The following is a 16,134-nucleotide window of genomic DNA, read 5'->3' as shown; positions in this document are numbered from 1 at the left end:
GAATAAAAAACATTGGTGCTCGATCTCCCTCTACTGGCGTTGAAGGGAAATGAACAACAGCACCCTGTCCTTTGACAGTGAGCAAAACAGCCTTTCTAGTATAGCACAAACCAGAAAGCTGAGCTCCCGTTTATATATGTGACAGTGCTCTCGCCTGTGAGACAGAAGGTTGTGAGTTCAAACCCCACCTGAAAATCTTGAGCCAACACTTCCTGCGCAGTACTGCGGGAGTGCGATGCTGTCGGAGGTGTGGAATTATCAGATGCAACAACAACATGTGTTTATATAGCACCAGAACATCCCTCGGTGCTTCACGAGAGTGTTATAAAGCACAATAAGGAGATATTAGGGACAGGTGGTCAAAGATGTGGGTTTTAAGGAGCATTTTAAAGAGTGAGAGTTTCAGGGAGGGAATTCCAGAGCTTAGGGCCCCAGGCAGCTGAAGGCACGGCCGCCAATGGTGGAGCGATGGGAATCGGGGATACTCAAGAGGCCGGAATTAGAGGAGCAGCAGAGATCTCGGAGGGATGTCGGTTTGGAAGAGATTACAGGGATAGGGAGGGATTTGGGAACAAGGATAAGAGATTTAAAACGGAGGTGTTGCTTGACCGAAAGCCAGTGTTGGTCAGTGAGCACAGGGGGGTGTTGGGTGAATGGGATTTGGTACCGGTTCGGAAACGGGCAACAGAGTTTTGGATGAACGGAAGTTTACAGACGGTAGAATGTCTGAGGCTGGAAAGCAGTGTGTTGGAATAGTCAAGTCTAGTGGCGAGATATGGGATTGGGAGCTCATCGCGGGACATGAAACAGAGGGGTCCCTCTGCCCTCTCGGGTGCACGGAGAAGATCCCAAGGCCACTATTTCGAAGGAAACCAGCGGAGTTCGGTCCGGTGACCTGAGTCGATACTTACCTTTCAGTCAACGACTCTTCAAACAAATACTCTTAAGAAATTGGAACAGGCCACGCAGCCCCTGGGGCCAGCTCCTCTGATTAGTAATCTTCTACCTCAACCCTGCTTTCTCACCCCGTCCCCATCAAACTGATGGTTTACCTCACTGTTTTTTTTTTGTGGGATCTTGCTGTGCGCATCATGGCTGCTGGGTCTCCACCTCCAATGGGGCCCGCACATACATCGCCACCTGCCATTACCCGAAGCACAAGTTTCTGGGGGTGGCGGGGGGGGGGGGGGGGTGTGGACAGGGAGGGAAATCCCCCGATAAACCGGAATCGGCCCCCTCCACATCTTCCTGACAGGCTGATGAACAACACGCGACTGCTCTCTGTAAACTATTCATTCACCGAGGCCAGGAATTACAGCAGGGTCATTCCTTTCGATAACTGAGAGGCACGAAGGCACCTTGATAACTGCCAGGGCCAAGGTTAGCAAGCTCAGGGGGCAGGTGTCGGGGGTCAGGGGTCAAGGATGGGGGTGCAGAGGAGGAAGCGAGGGGGAGGTGAAGGTTCAGTTGCCACCAGATTCTCCAACGATAATCCAATTCTTCAGAGGGAAGGAAAATTCTGCTTAAACTTGACCTCTGACCCAGGGCCTAGCGAAGATGGTGGCCCACAGGATGGGTGCGGCCCAGCGGGGTCATCCGGGGTGAAGGGTTGTATTGGCTCACAGCCTCCCATGGTCTTGACCGGGCTTGTGTGGCTCTGGAGACGGAGCTTATTTTAGTTTAAATCAGAATTGATTTTTAAATATATTGATGGTTGCCACCTCTGTTTGAGAGGCAGTTGTGTCTCATAGAAACATAGAAAATAGGAGCAGGAGTAAGCCATTCGGCCCTTCGAGCCTGCTCCGCCATTCATTATGATCATGGCTGATCATCCAACTAGGTAACCTGTTCCCGCTTTCCCCCCCATATCCTTTGATCCCTTTAAACCCTAGAACGAGATCTAACTCCTTCTTGAAAACATACAATGTTTTGGCCTCAACTGCTTTCTGTGGTAGCAAATTCCACAGGCTCACCACTCTCAGGGTGAAGAAATTTCTCCTCATCTCAGTCCTGAAAGGTTCACCCTGTATCCTTAGACTATGACCCCTGGTTCTGGATTCCCCCACCATCAGGAACATCCTTCCTGCATCTACCCTGTCAAGTTCTGTGAGAATTTTAGGTTTCTATGAGATCCCCCCTCACTCTTCTGAACTCCAGCGAATATAATCCGAACCGACTCGATCTCTCCTCATACGTCAATCCCGCCATCCCAGGAATCAGTCTGGTAAACCTTTGCTGCACTCCGTCGAGAGTAAGAACACCCTTCCTCAGATAAGGAGACCAAAACTGCACACAATATTCCAGGTGTGGCCTCACCAAGGCCCTGTATAATTGCAGCAAGACATCCCTTCTCCTGTACTCGAATCCTCTCGCTATGAAGGCCAACATTCCATTTGCCTTTTTTACCGCCTGTTGCACCTGCATGCTTACCTTCAGCGACTGGTGTACGAGAACACCCAGGTCTCGCTGCATATTCCCCTCTCTCAGTTTATAGCCGTTCAGATAATAATCAGCCTTCCTGTTTTTGCTACCAAAGTGGATAACCTCACATTTATCCACATTATACTGCATCTGCCATGCATTAACCCACTCACTCAACTTGTCCAAATCACCCTGAAGCCTCTCTGCATCCTCCTCACAACTCACCCTCCCACCCAGTTTTGTGTCATCTGCAAATTTGGAGATATTCCATTTAGTTCCCTCATCTAAATCATTAACGTATATCTCTTGTTGGTGGCACGAGAAATCGATCAATCTCAGTCTTGAATATACTCAATGATTGAGCTTCCACAGCTCTCTGGGGTAGAGAATTCCACAGATTCACCAGCCTCTGAGTGAAGAAATTCCTCCTCATCTCAGTCCTAAATGGCCTGGTCCTTATTCTGAGACTGTGTCCCCTGGTTCTAGGATCCCCCAGCCAGGGGAAACATCCTTCCGATATCAACCTTGTCGAGCCCTGTCAGAATTTTGGAACTTTCAATGAGATCACCTTTCGTTCTTCGAAATGCTAGAGAATACAGGCCCAGTCTCCACAATCTCTCCTCATTGGACAATCCCACCATCCCAGGGATCAGTCTGGTGAACCTCCGTTGCACTCCCTCTATGGCAAGTATATCCTTCCTTAGGCAAGGAGACCAAAACTGTACACAATAGTCCAGGTGCGGTCTCACCAAGGCTCGATACAATTGCAGCAAGACCTCTTTACTCCTGGACTCAAATCCTCTTGCAATAAAGGCCAACATCCCATTTGCCTTCCTAATTGCTTACTGTACCTGCATGTTAGCTTTCAGTGACTTGTGAACAAGGACACCCAGGTCCCCTTGTACATCAACACTTCCCAAACTCTCACTATTTAAGAAATACTCTGCATTTCTGTTTTGCCTACCAAAATGGATAACTTCACATTTTTCCACATTATATTCCATCTGCCTTGTTCTTGCCCACTCACTTAGTCTGTCTAAATCCCCCTGAAGCCTCTTTGCATCCTCCTCACAACTCACAGTCCCACCTAGTTCTGTGTCAGCAGCAAACTTGGAAAGGTTACATTTGGTCCCCACTTCCAAATCATTGATAGAGATTGTGAATAGCTGGGGCCCAAGTACTGATCCTTGTGGTACCCGACTAGTCACAGCCTGCCAACCTGAGAATGACCCATTTATTCCTACTCTCTGTTTTCTGTACGTTAACCAATTCTCAATCCATGCCAGTATATTACCCCCAATCCCATGTGTTCTAATTTTGCTTACTAATCTCCTGTGTGGGACCTTTTCGAAAGCCTTCTGAAAATCTAAACATACCAAATCCACTGGTTCCCCTTTATCTATTCTGTCAGTTACATCCTCAAAAAACTCCAACAGCTTTTTCAAACATGATTTTCCTTTCATAAATCTGCCCAATCCGATTATTATTTTCTAAGTTTCTAAGAATTCCTTCCCTAAACCCTCTCCGCCTCTCTGTCTCTCCTCCTTTAAGACGCTCCTTAAAACCGACCTCTTTGACCCGAGCTTTTGGTCGACTGTCCCTAATATCTCCTTATGTGGCTTGGCGTCAGATTTTGTTCGGTAATGCTCCTGCAAAGCACCTTGGGATGTTTTACTACATTAAAGGCGCTATATAAATGCAATGTTGTTGTTTATCATAGCAATGAATAAAATATAAGGCTGCATTTCTTTGAAGTTGTAAAGTGTGATTAAATTTAGGGAGCATAGTTTAATAATTAGAGCCAGACCTTTCAGGAGTGAAATTAGGAAACACTTCGACACACAAAGGGTGGGAGAAGTTTGGAACTCTCTTCCACAAAAGACAATCGACGCTGAATCAATTGTTAATTGTAACTCTGAGATTGATAGATTTTTAGGGATGTGGGGGAACGGTGGGTATATGGGGTTAGTTCACAGATCAGACATGATCTCATCGAATGGCAGAACAGGCTCGAGGGGCCAAATGGCCTCCTCCTATTTCTGTGTTACTTCCAGTTGAATAGAATGTAGGTTCTTTAAGAAGACGTGCAGTTTTCTTTCCTCGCAATGGGCAGAATTTTACTGTCCCCCAGGAGGCGGGGCCGGGTGGCGGGGGGAGGGGCCAGTAAAATAGCGGAGAGATGCACCGGGGCAGCTCCACAACACAGCCCCGCCACTGGGGCACTCTCCCAGCGACGGACTGCAAAACGATTGGCTGCCCGCCATTATTAAAGGCCACTTTACAAGACTGCCGGCATTTTGCCCTTGACAGGGCAACACCCAGCCCTGTGGGAGGCCACCAGCATAATATCCAATGGGTGGCACAGTGGCGCATTGGTTAGCACCGCAGCCTCACAGCTCCAGCTCCAGCAATTCCCAAAGGGAATTGAGGGAAGGTGGGGATGTGGTAGGGAATATGGGATTAATGTAGGATTAGTATAAATGGGTGGTTGTTGGCCAGCACAGACTCTGTGGGCCGAAGGGCCTGTTTCAGTGCTGTATCTCAAAATAAAAAAGTCTGGCAAAACTAGGACCCAGAGCAACACCTTTTATTTGGAGGAAGTGAGTGGAGTTGAAGGAGGAGTCGTTCAATGTGAGAACATGTTCAGCCAGGCGGAGGAGGGTGGAGGTTGTGAATGGGGTCTGGTTGGGCCTCTGTTCAAGGAAGAAGCAGCGAGCCCTCAGACCGTCCTGGTGGGGGATGGAGGTGCAGAGAGATTGGACGTCCATAGTGAAGAGGAAGCAGTCAGGGCCAGGAAACTGGAAATTGTCGAAATGATGTAGGCCATCCAAAGAATCATGGATGTAGGTGGGAAAAGAGTGGACCATGGGAGAAAAGATAGAGTCAAGATAGGAAGGAAAAACTTCAGTAGGGCAGGAACAGGCTGAAATGATGGGTCTACCAGGGCAATATTTTTGTATGGATTTTGGGAAGGAGGTAGAAGCGGGCTGTCCGGGGTTGCGGGACTGTGAGTTTGGAAGCTGTAGAGGGAAGATCTCTGGAGGAGATGACAGACCTGGAGACAATAGCTTGATGTTCGGTGGTGGGGTCATGGTCCAGGAGGAGGTTGGAGGAAGTGTCTGAGAGTTTGTGCTCAGCCTCTGCAAGGAAGAGGTTGGTACGCCAGACACCAACATGACCCTTGTCAGCAGGTTTGACCACAACGTTGGGGTTAGACCTGAGAGAACAGGATCATAGAGTCATGTAGTCACAGAGTGTAGCAAGTTCAGAGGAAGACAGGTTAGAGTGAGCGAGGGGAGAGGAGAAATTGAGCCGGGCAATGTCACACGGACAGTTCTCAATGAAAAGATCAAGAGCAGGTAAGAGGCCAGAGGGAGGGTTCCAGGTGGATGGACAATACTGGAGATGTGTAAAAGGGTTCAATGTGTGGGGTGGGGGCAAGATTCCTGGCCAGAGGACTAAGCACGGAGGTGAAAGTGATAGAAGAAGAGCTTAGTGTCATGCCGAGATCAGAATTCATTGAGGTGGGAATGTAAGGGGGATGAAGCGGAGACCTTTGCTAAGGAGAGACTGTTCAGGGTCAGAGAGGGTAAAGGTCAGAGTGCATCGTGAATAGACAGCAAGGGTTGAGATCGGAGGAAAGGATGGGGATCAGAGGGAAGTGAAAGGGAAGAAGGATCCAGAAAGGGGGTTGGTACTTATGAGTTGACATTTGCAATCCTCCACACCTGAAAAGAAAGAAAAAAAGGTTTTTGTAAAAGTGCCAGATGAGACAGAAGATAAAATAAAACTGCAAAACAGGACAACTCTGAGACCGAGTCAAAGATAGAGTCTGTTCTGAACCTATTAGATTTCTAACTTTTCCCAGTTCTGATAAATGGTCACAGACCTGAAACATTAACTCTGTTTCTCTCTCCACAGATACTGCCAGACCTGCTGAGTATTTCCAGCATTTTCTGTTTTGATATCCAGCACCTGCAGTATTTTGCTTTCCAATCAGGAAGATTGTGTGATGGAATTGATGTCATGAGGCTAGTTTATTGGTTTAGTTTAATCACACCTGGTCCAGTTTGTTTCAGCTGACTGCAGACTGTGTGTATAAAAGGAGAGCAGTGGGTTCTATCCTAGATCACAGTGTAGTTGTTGGTATGATGGGGCAATTAGTGAAGTGGTTGCTTTCTTTGTTGGTTTTGGTTGGAGCTGTTTGTGGTTCTGATACTCGGCAGTTTAGAAACTGGAATTTCCCATGGAGCATTGTGAAGGCCACTCATGTCCCTCCAACTGGGCCTCCCTTTGGTTCCCATTTCCGTGTGTCTGAGGGTCGAAGTGTGTCTCCACTGCAGACTGTGATGGTGCAGTGTGGAGAGCAGAACCTGCTGGTCAGGGTCCAGATGGATTTATTTGGAACCAGGCACCTGATTAAAGCTGCTGACCTGACCCTGGGGACAGCAGGTTGTTGGCCGACCAGGATCTACTCTCAGAACCACACTGTCCTCTTTGACTATGGGCTCCATGAGTGTGGCAGTCGATTGCAGGTAATGTGAGTCCTTGACTCTTGCTCCAAGTTTCAGGTGTAAATTGTTCCCTACTCTTTGCAACAGTTTCTCTAATGTCATTGATATTTGAGATATCTGTCTCCAGTTTATAAAACCTCAAACTACTTTTCAATAGTGAATTGTACTTTGCATTATCTCCTTGTCCAGTCTCTCCAACCTTGTGATCTCAACCCCATTGGACTTGAAACTTCTCATAGTTTCTTCAAATTCTTTATACATCCTTGTCTTGTGGATTTTCAGCTTTCTTGCCACTCATTCAGATTGTCTAGCTTGACTGAAGATTAAATGTTCATTTTTATCTAGTTTAGATTTGTGGGGGAGAGAAAGGAGTATAAATTGATTTACAGTTTGCTACAAGAAAACTCCACCTCTTAATTCACAGGGTGTGAAATTAAAACCAATCTGTTTATGCCAAATGCTAGCAGTTTATGGTTCACTTTTTTTAATGGTTAAAATGAAGCTGTAATTTCATTGAATCACTTGTTTCTATTGGTGCTCTCGTTACATTAACTGAGGTGACATGATTTCCAAATACATAAACATCAGCAGAAGTGGATTTGGTCTCTGGAGCCTACTTGGCTGTTGAATAATACCACGGATGATCATCAACTGCTTTCCCACCCACTCTGTCTCTTTGGGTTTTGGGCACAAAAGGAATATTCTGTCCTGAATGTAGTCAACAACTGGGTTAGAGAAGTCAGAAGATCCTCACTCCCCTGAGTGGAGAACTTTCTGCCCTCCATCCGAAATGGCTGACTGCTAGGTTTAGACTCTCCAGCCAGGAGTAACGGCCTCTCCGCATCTACCTTGTAGGAATTATTTCAGTAAGATTGTCTTTCATTCTGAACTGAGCAGAATATCTTCCAATTCAGACTAACTCCTCTATCCTTTACCTGATGTCTTTCAGATGGCTGGAGATTTCCTGGTCTACACTACCCACCTGAACCACACCCCCCAGTATCATGGATCTGTCATTGTGAGAACAAATGGAGCTGTCATTCCCATTGAGTGTCATTATTTTAGGTAACAGTTGAGTGAATTTAATATGAATTTTTCAGTGTAATGCAAGTTGTCCTAAAATGTCTCTTCCTTCCAGGAAGGGGAATGTGAGCAGTAACCCCATCAAGCCCACCTGGATCCCATTCAGCTCCACCAAGTCTGGAGAAGGGCATCTGTCATTCTCACTGCGCCTAATGAATGGTATGTGATGGGTGGATGGGAAGTGATTTCCTGTACTCACCCACTGGGAGTTGTCCCCACTGTCTCCAACCCTTGTCCTCTTGTACTTCAGATGACTGGCTTACAGAGCGCACCTCGACTGTCTACTACCTGGGTGACCTCATTCACATTGAGGCCTCTGTTTCAATGACCAACCACATGCCCCTGAAGCTCTACATTGACCGCTGTGTAGCTACATTGAGCCCAGACAAGGATTCCACCCCGAGATACAGCATCATTGACTACAATGGGTAAGGAGCTCTCTGCTTTCTCCAGCTGCTCCTATCTCAATGGCTTCACTTGATTCCCTTCATGTCCCTTTTTGAATCTTTCTCCAGTTGCCTCCTGGACAGCAAAGCTGAGGACTCCTTTTCAACCTTCGTGTTGCCAAGAGACGAGCGTGAGCTGGACAAGCTCCGGTTTGACCTGGATGCTTTCCGCTTCTTTGGAGATGACCGTTCCTTGGTAAGAGGAAGCTGATCATTGGGCCCTCCATGTTTGGAGGGAGTCACTAAATAATTTGTGTTGAATTTTATCCCACAGATTTTCATTACTTGTCACCTGAAAGTTGCTCCAGTGGATTGGAGAGATTCCATGAACAAAGCTTGTACTTTCCAGAAGATGCAGAATGTGTAAGTTCCCTTTCCCTCCTTCAGGGGTGTGTTGTATGGGAATGTGATGGACAACCTGGTTGATCAACTGTTTCTCTTGTTTAGCTGGACCCCATTGGAGCAATCCAACAATGACATTTGTGCCTGTTGCCATGTGGGTAACTGTGGTGCCACAAGGGAGTTGTGGTTTTCTTCCAGAGGAAGGAGGGATCTTGTACCTGAAGCTGGTAGGACATTGATCCTCTAGATGTGGGAGATCTCCCTTTACCCCCTCTAACTGGCATGTTTGATATTGCAGAGAGTGAAGCTGGATTGAAGTGGGAGGGTGAGGCCTCACTTGGACCCCTGGTCATTCTGGATACTGAGGTGACTGACTTGGCAATGGAGTCCCTGAATGAGGTTGAGCGAAGGCTGCAGGAGAGATCTCCAGGTGGTGAGTTGGCTGACTGCTAGTTTCCATTTTCCCCTCAGTGTTTCCTTCACTAACCATTGGTTTCTCATTGCTTTGTAGGTGTGGAGTCTGAGGTGGTCCTGATTGTGGCCCTGACTGTGACAGCTGTCTGTCTGATCTCTGCTTCATTGATCGCCTTGTTCCTGTACAGGAAACACAAGTAAACTCTGATCAACTAGTTATCAAATGATCAATAAAAGTGATTACTTGTATCTTGTGTGGTAGTTCATTGACCACTGGAGCATGTTAGTTGAATCGGTTCCCCCCCCCTCCCCCTATCTAACAACTAGGGTGAACTTCCATAAGTGCAGAACTAGACCTCCTGAACCACTACTGACAGAGGCTGGTTTAGTTAAGTAGGTAGAACAAGAAATGGTGCCCCTTCTCTATTTTGAACTGGTTGCTCCTCAATTGCTAACTGCATTTCAGTCACAGGCTCCTTTTTTATTCTCCACCCTGTTCAGAACAGGTCTGAACCTCCTCATGGAACTGCTCCTCGATTTTGGCCAGTTGGGATTTACTCTGGCTGCTTCCTTCTGTCCCATGGCAATGCTCAGCCCCTAGAGAGGGCACATTCTAATTGAGGTTTACTGCAGCCAGTGGGTACCAAGGTGCAGCTGATTTTTGGTTTTATTTGTGCACATTTTTGAGCCGTTAAATTGATAGATTAATCCTGTAACCAGCCAGTTAACTAAGGCCTGTCTATTGTGGGAATCGCAAATATCTGTTCTAGCAGGGGATCTGGAAGCAAGCTTGGCTTAAGCATATGGGACTAAACTCAATGGAGGTCACCAGTAAGTTTGGTCTGAATGACTGCTTCCTGGAAGGGCATAGTCAACCAACAAGAGTTGGGTGGGCGGTGAGTACATCATCTGACTGGCATAATCCAGTTCTCCAGAATCTGATCAGGTGCCTGAGCTTATCTGAATTGGATAGACAACTCCTCCTTTGCCCAAGTTTGCAGGTGACATCACTTTTTCAGATGGAAGAAGGAAGTTGCAAAGGGACATTGAGGGAGTGGGCAAAACTATAGCAGATATTCAATGCAGGAAGTGACAAACTTTGGATCCAGGCAAGGAAAATAATATCTAGTAAAAGAACAAAGATTTGAGTCAGAACAATCCAAGATAGTGGAATGTTAGCTCCTCACTGAGAGGGATGTGATGCTTCAGTTTTGAAGAATATTGGTTGTGCACATCTCGGAGTTTTGGGTAACAAACCTCCTGGATACATTTACTCTGATGAGGTTATGATATGGATTGACTATACTGGGGTTAGAAGTAAAATTGAAAATCCTCAATTAAAAAAATTTGAGGGGTAATCTGAGCAAGGTGCTTAACATGAGAAAAATTTGGTAGAGTAGGTAAGGGGAAATGATTTCCTGTAGTATGGAATTGAGAACAAAAAAACCTGAACTTAAATTGAACAGTACAGCACAGAAACAGGCCATTCGGCCCTCCAAATCTACGCCAATCTTGATGGCTGTCCAAACTAAAATCCTCTGCACTTCCAGGGACCGTATCCCTCTATTCCCATCCTATTCATGGATTTGTCAAGATGCCTTTTAAACGTCTCTCTATGGCACCTGCTTCCACCACCTCCCCCGGCAGCAAGTTCCAGGCACTCACCACCCTCTGTGTAAAGAACTTGCCTTGCACATCCCCTCTAAACTTTGCCCCTCGCACCTTAAACCTATGTCCCCTAGTAACTGACTCTTCCACCATGGGGGAAAAATATTCTGACTATCCACTCTGTCCATGCTGCTCATAACTTTGTAAACCTCTATCATGTCGCCCCTCCACCTCTGTCATTCCAGTGAAAACAATCCGGGTTTATCCAACCTCTCCTCCCAGCTAATGCCCTCCAGACCAGGCAACATCCTGGTAAACCTCTTCTGTACCCTCTCCAAAGCCTCCACATCCTTCTGCCAGTGTGGCGACCAGAATTGTACGCAATATTCAAAGTGTGGCCTAACTAAGGTTCTGTACAGCTGCAACATGACTTGCCAATTTTTATACTCTAAGCCCCGACCGATGAAGGCAAGCATGCCGTATGCCTTCTTGACTACCTTATCTATCTGCGTTGCCACTTTCAGCGACCTGTGGACCTGTATGCCCAGATCTCTCTGCTTGTCAATATTCCTAAGGGTTCTGCCATTTACTGTATACATCCCATCTGTTAGATCTTCCAAAATGCATTACCTCACATTTGTCCGGATTAAATTCCATCTGCCATTTCTCTGCCCAAGACGCCAACCGATCTATATCCTGCTGCATCCTCTGACAATCCTCATCACTATCCGCAACTCCACTAACCTTTGTGTCGTCCGCAAACTTAGTAATCAGACCGGCTACATTTTCCTCCAAATCATTATAAAAACTACAAACAGCAAAGGTCCCAGCACTGATCCCTGTGGAACACCACTGGTCACTGCCCTCCATTCAGAAAAGCACCCATCCACTGCTACCCTCTGTCTTCTATGACCGAGCCAGTTCTGTATCCATCTTGCCAGCTCACCTCTGATCCCGTGTGACACAGGACATTGAGAGAAATCAGGGACACTTGATCACACCATGTAGGACAAGTCTCAATCTCTCTCTCTCCCTCCCTCTCATGCCTTTTCATCGAGTAACATTAACAAATATCTAACAAATGGTGTTCAGGTGCAGATCATTGATTGTCCATCTGAATATGCAAATTGGAGGGGCCGAATGGCCAACTCTGCTACCCAGGTTACTCCCTGGTGCTGTGTGGCCATTGAGTCCCAAAAGGCTTCAGTTAAACTTTCCAGTTGGGAGACCATTGTCCAAAAACTAATGGGGTTAAAATTGGGTGGATTTGAGGGACATTCTCTCACTATGGTCTGAAGATTCTTTATACCGGGAAGAAATAAATGTTTTCTAGTCAGTTGTATTATCAGTCTAGTTTAGCCTCATCGTGGCCAGGGAACAGGACTGTGTCCCCCTGTTCTAGATTCCACAGCCAGGTGAAACCACCTCAGTGTCTACTGTTAGACCCCTTCAGAATCTTGTATGTTTCAATGAGATCGCCTCACATTCTGTAAACGCCAGAGAGTTGGGAGGTGGAGTAAACAGGGAGGAAGAGGGTTAATGGGACATGTAAGCCACAGTTGCAGGGGAGGGCCTTTCTGAAGGCAGTGAAGGAGGTGACAGAAGCAGAGGTGCTGAGGGAGGCAAGTTCCAGAGCAGTGGCCTCCAATGCTGCACTGGACAAGAAGACCAGCTGTGCTGTGGGCGAGGAGGTTGTGTGAGTGGGGAAACGAGTATGGGGCAGGGGGCATGCTCAATGAAAGGTGATGATGACCAGCTCCTCTGGTTTTAGTGATGTTGGTTGAGGGATAAATATTGGCCACCAGGGAGAATTCCCCGCTGATCTAATTCCAAGAGTGGCCGTGGGATCTTTTACGTCCACCTGAGAGAGCAGACAGGGTCCTCAATTTAATGCCTCATCTGAAAGATGGCACCTCCGACAGTGCAGCACCCCCTCAGTACTGGCGCTGGAGTGTCAGCCTGGGTTATGGGTTTGAGACTCTGGAGTGGGGCCTCGAACCCATGATGTTCTGTCTCAGTGGTGAGAGTACTACCCGATGAGCCATGCTTGACACTCGAGGGGGAAAGGACGATCGGCCCAGAAGAGCTGGAACTGCCCCTCACAGTTCGCCTCTTTCTTGTTTTGACCCTTCACTCATTCTGAGGAAGTTCAGTTTTCCAGCACAGTATTTCTACTGAATGAAAAGGGACTGAGAGACTCGCTAATGTGCATACGGTTTCAGATTGAGTTAGATACAGCAAGACCGGGACCCGGACAACATCCAGGCTTGAGCTGATAAGTGGCAAGTAACATTCGCACCAGGCAATGACCATCTCCAACGAGAGAGAATCTAACCATCTCCCCTAGATGTTCAGTGACATTATCATCGCTGAATTCCCCCACTATCAACATCCTGGGGGTCATCATTGACCAGAAACTTAACTGGACCATCTGTATAAACACCATGGCTACAACAGCAGGTCAGAGGCTGAGAATTCTGCGGTGAGTAACTCACCTCCTGACTCCCCAAAGCCTGTCCACCATCTACGAGGCACAAGTCAGGAGTGTGATGGAATACTCTCCACTTGCCTGGATGGGTGCAGCTCCAACACCACTCAAGAAGCTCGACACCATCCAGGACAAAGCAGCCTGCTTTGATTGGCACCCCATCTACAAACATTCACTCCCTCCACCACCGACGCACAGTGGCAGCAGTGTGTACCATCTACAAGATGCACTGCAGCAACGCACCAAGGCTCCTTCGACAGCACCTTCCAAACCCGCGACCTCTACCAACTAGAAGGACAAGGACAGCAGATGCATGGGAACACCACTACCTGCAAGTTCCCCTCCAAGTCACACACCATCCTGACTTGGAACTATATCGCTGTTCCTTCACTGTCGCTGGGTCAAAATCCAGGAACTCCCTCCCCAACAGCACTGTGGGTGGACCTACCCCACATGGACTGCAGCGGTTCAAGAAGGCAGCTCACCACCACCTTCTCAAGGGCAGTTAGGGATGGGCAACAAATCCCGGCCTGGCCAGCGATGCCCAAATCCCATGAATGAATAAAAAACATTGGTGCTCGATCTCCCTCTACTGGCGTTGAAGGGAAATGAACAACAGCACCCTGTCCTTTGACAGTGAGCAAAACAGCCTTTCTAGTTTAGCACAAACCAGAAAACTGAGCTCCCGTTTATATATGTGACAGTGCTCTCGCCTGTGAGACAGAAGGTTGTGAGTTCAAATCCCACCTGAAAATCTTGAACTGACACTTCCAGTGCAGTGCTGAGGGAGTGCGATGCTGTCGGAGGTGTGGAATTTTCAGATGTAACAACTCCTTGCATTTATATAGCACCTGACCATCCCGAGGTGCTTCACAGGAGTGTTATAAAGCAAAATAAGGAGGTATTAGGGACAGGTGGCCAAAAGCTAGGTCAAAGATGTGGGTTTTGAGGAGAGAGAGAGAGAGAGGCGGAGAGGTTTAGGGAGGGAATTCCAGAGCTTGGGGCCCAGACAGCTGAAGGCACGGCCACCAATGGTGGAGTGATGGAAATCGGGGGATGGTCAAGAGGCGAGAATGAAGAGCGCAGAGATCTCGGAGAGTCGTAGGTTTGGAAAAGATTACAGAGGTAGGGAGGGGCGAGGGAGGGATTTGAGAACAAGGGTGAGAGATTTAAAACGGAGGTGTTGCTTGACCGAAAGCCAACGTAGGTCAGTGAGCACAGGGGGTGATGGGTGAACGGGACGTGGTGAGAGTAAGGAAACCAGGCGAGTTCTGTCCGGTGACCTGAGACAATACTTAGCTCTCAGTCAACAACTCTTCAAAAATAAATCCCCAAGAACTTGGAATAGGCCACTCAGCCCCTCGGGCCTGCTCCTCTGTTGTATAAAATCACGGATAATCTTCTCCCTCAACCCTGCTTTCACGCCCCGTCCCCGTAAAACGGATGGTTTAAATTGCCATTTTTTTTGTGGGATCTTGCTGTGCGCAGCCTGGCTGCTGGGGCTCCGCCTCCAATGGGGCCGCACATACAACGCCACGAGGGGAGGTGGTGGCGAAGTCGTGATGTCATTGGGCTAGTGGTCCAGAGCCCAGGCTAATTGTCTGGAGACCTGGGGACAGATCCCACCACGGGAGATGGTGAAATTTTAATTCAATAAATCCCCAATTCAAAAGCTAGTCTAATGATGACCATGAAACCATTGGTGATTGCTGTAAAAAAAAAAACATTTGGTTCACCAATGTCCTTCAGGGAAGGAAATCCGTTGTCCCTAACATCTTCCTGATGAACAACACGTGACTGCTCTCTGTAAACTATTCATTCAGCGAGGCAGGGAATTACAGCAGGGTCATTCCTTTCGAAAACTGAGAGGCACGAAGGCACCTTGATAACTGCCAGGGCCAAGGTTAGCAAGGTCAGGGGTCAAGGATGAGGGGCAGAGGAGGAAGCGAGGGGGAGGTGAAGGTTCAATTGCCACCAGATTCTCCAACGATAATCCAATTCTTCAGAGGGAAGGAAAATTCTGCTTAAACTTGACCTCTGACCCAGGGCCTAGCGAAGATAGTGGTCCACAGGATGGGTGCGGCCCAGCGGGGCCGGCCAGGGGGTGAGGGGTTGCTCTGGCTCTTGACCTCCCGTGGTCTTGTCCGGGTTTCGGTGGCCCTGGAGACGGAGCTTATTTTAGTTTAATTAGAGTTGATGTTTAAATATATTGACGGTTGCCACCTCAAATTTGAGAGGCAGTTGCCTCTCTTGTTGGTGGCACTGAGACAAACTGACATCACCCTTGATTGGTTGACTTAAAATAGGCCAAGACTGAACCAATTCCCCTCAGCCAATCAGCTTCCTTACCTCAACAGAACTCTGCAAATTGTATTAGGCGGTGGGTGAGTTTCTCCCATTTAGATCTGGATCCAATCTCACTCTGAACTTTTCTCCAATCTTTTTAGGGCCTTGGACACCAAGGGTTGTGAAACAAGCAAGGTGCAGCTTTAAAACATAACAACAACAACCTGTATTTATATAGCACCTTTAACAAAGTAGAATGACGCCAAGGTGCTTCACAGCAGCTTTCCCAAACAAAATGTGACACCGATCCTACTCCTGCTTCGTATTTCCTACGTTCCACATAAGGAGGTGTTGGAAACAGCTGACCGAAAGCTCGGTCAAAGAGGTCAGTTTTAAGGATCGTCTTAAAGGAGGAGAGGGAGAGGCGGAGAGGTTTCGGGAGGGAATTCCAGAGCTGAAGGCACGGCCGCCAATGGCGGAGCGATGGGAATAGGGGAATGCTCAAGGAGGCCGGAATTGGAGAAGCGCAGAG

General features: G+C 47.6%; 1 protein-coding gene across 1 annotated transcript; it reads left to right on the top strand.

Annotated features, from left to right (window-relative positions):
- Positions 1 to 468: 468 nt before the first annotated feature.
- On the top strand, positions 469 to 16,095 carry LOC137357471 (zona pellucida sperm-binding protein 3-like). The gene is made up of 11 exons (XM_068023816.1): positions 469 to 717; positions 6,648 to 6,956; positions 7,885 to 8,000; positions 8,074 to 8,177; positions 8,269 to 8,446; positions 8,534 to 8,660; positions 8,739 to 8,827; positions 8,912 to 8,973; positions 9,054 to 9,239; positions 9,318 to 9,417; positions 15,948 to 16,095. Exons 1-11 carry the CDS (start codon positions 469 to 471, stop codon positions 16,093 to 16,095), a joined length of 1,668 nt encoding a protein of 555 aa, XP_067879917.1.
- Positions 16,096 to 16,134: the final 39 nt, after the last annotated feature.

The sequence above is a fragment of the Heterodontus francisci genome, chromosome 48 (genome assembly GCF_036365525.1).
Source record: "Heterodontus francisci isolate sHetFra1 chromosome 48, sHetFra1.hap1, whole genome shotgun sequence".
Lineage (NCBI taxonomy): Eukaryota > Metazoa > Chordata > Chondrichthyes > Heterodontiformes > Heterodontidae > Heterodontus > Heterodontus francisci.
Note: the sequence above shows the minus strand (reverse complement) of the source record. Positions and strands in the feature narration are given on the sequence as shown.

Coding starts and splice junctions, on each gene's coding strand:
- LOC137357471 (XM_068023816.1), top strand. CDS start 469: ATGGGAATCGGGGATACTCAAGAGGCCGGAATTAGAGGAGCAGCAGAG. Junction 718..6,647: donor TGAACGGAAGTTTACAGACG/GTAGAATGTCTG, acceptor GATACTCGGCAG/TTTAGAAACTGGAATTTCCC. Junction 8,661..8,738: donor TTGGAGATGACCGTTCCTTG/GTAAGAGGAAGC, acceptor TTTATCCCACAG/ATTTTCATTACTTGTCACCT.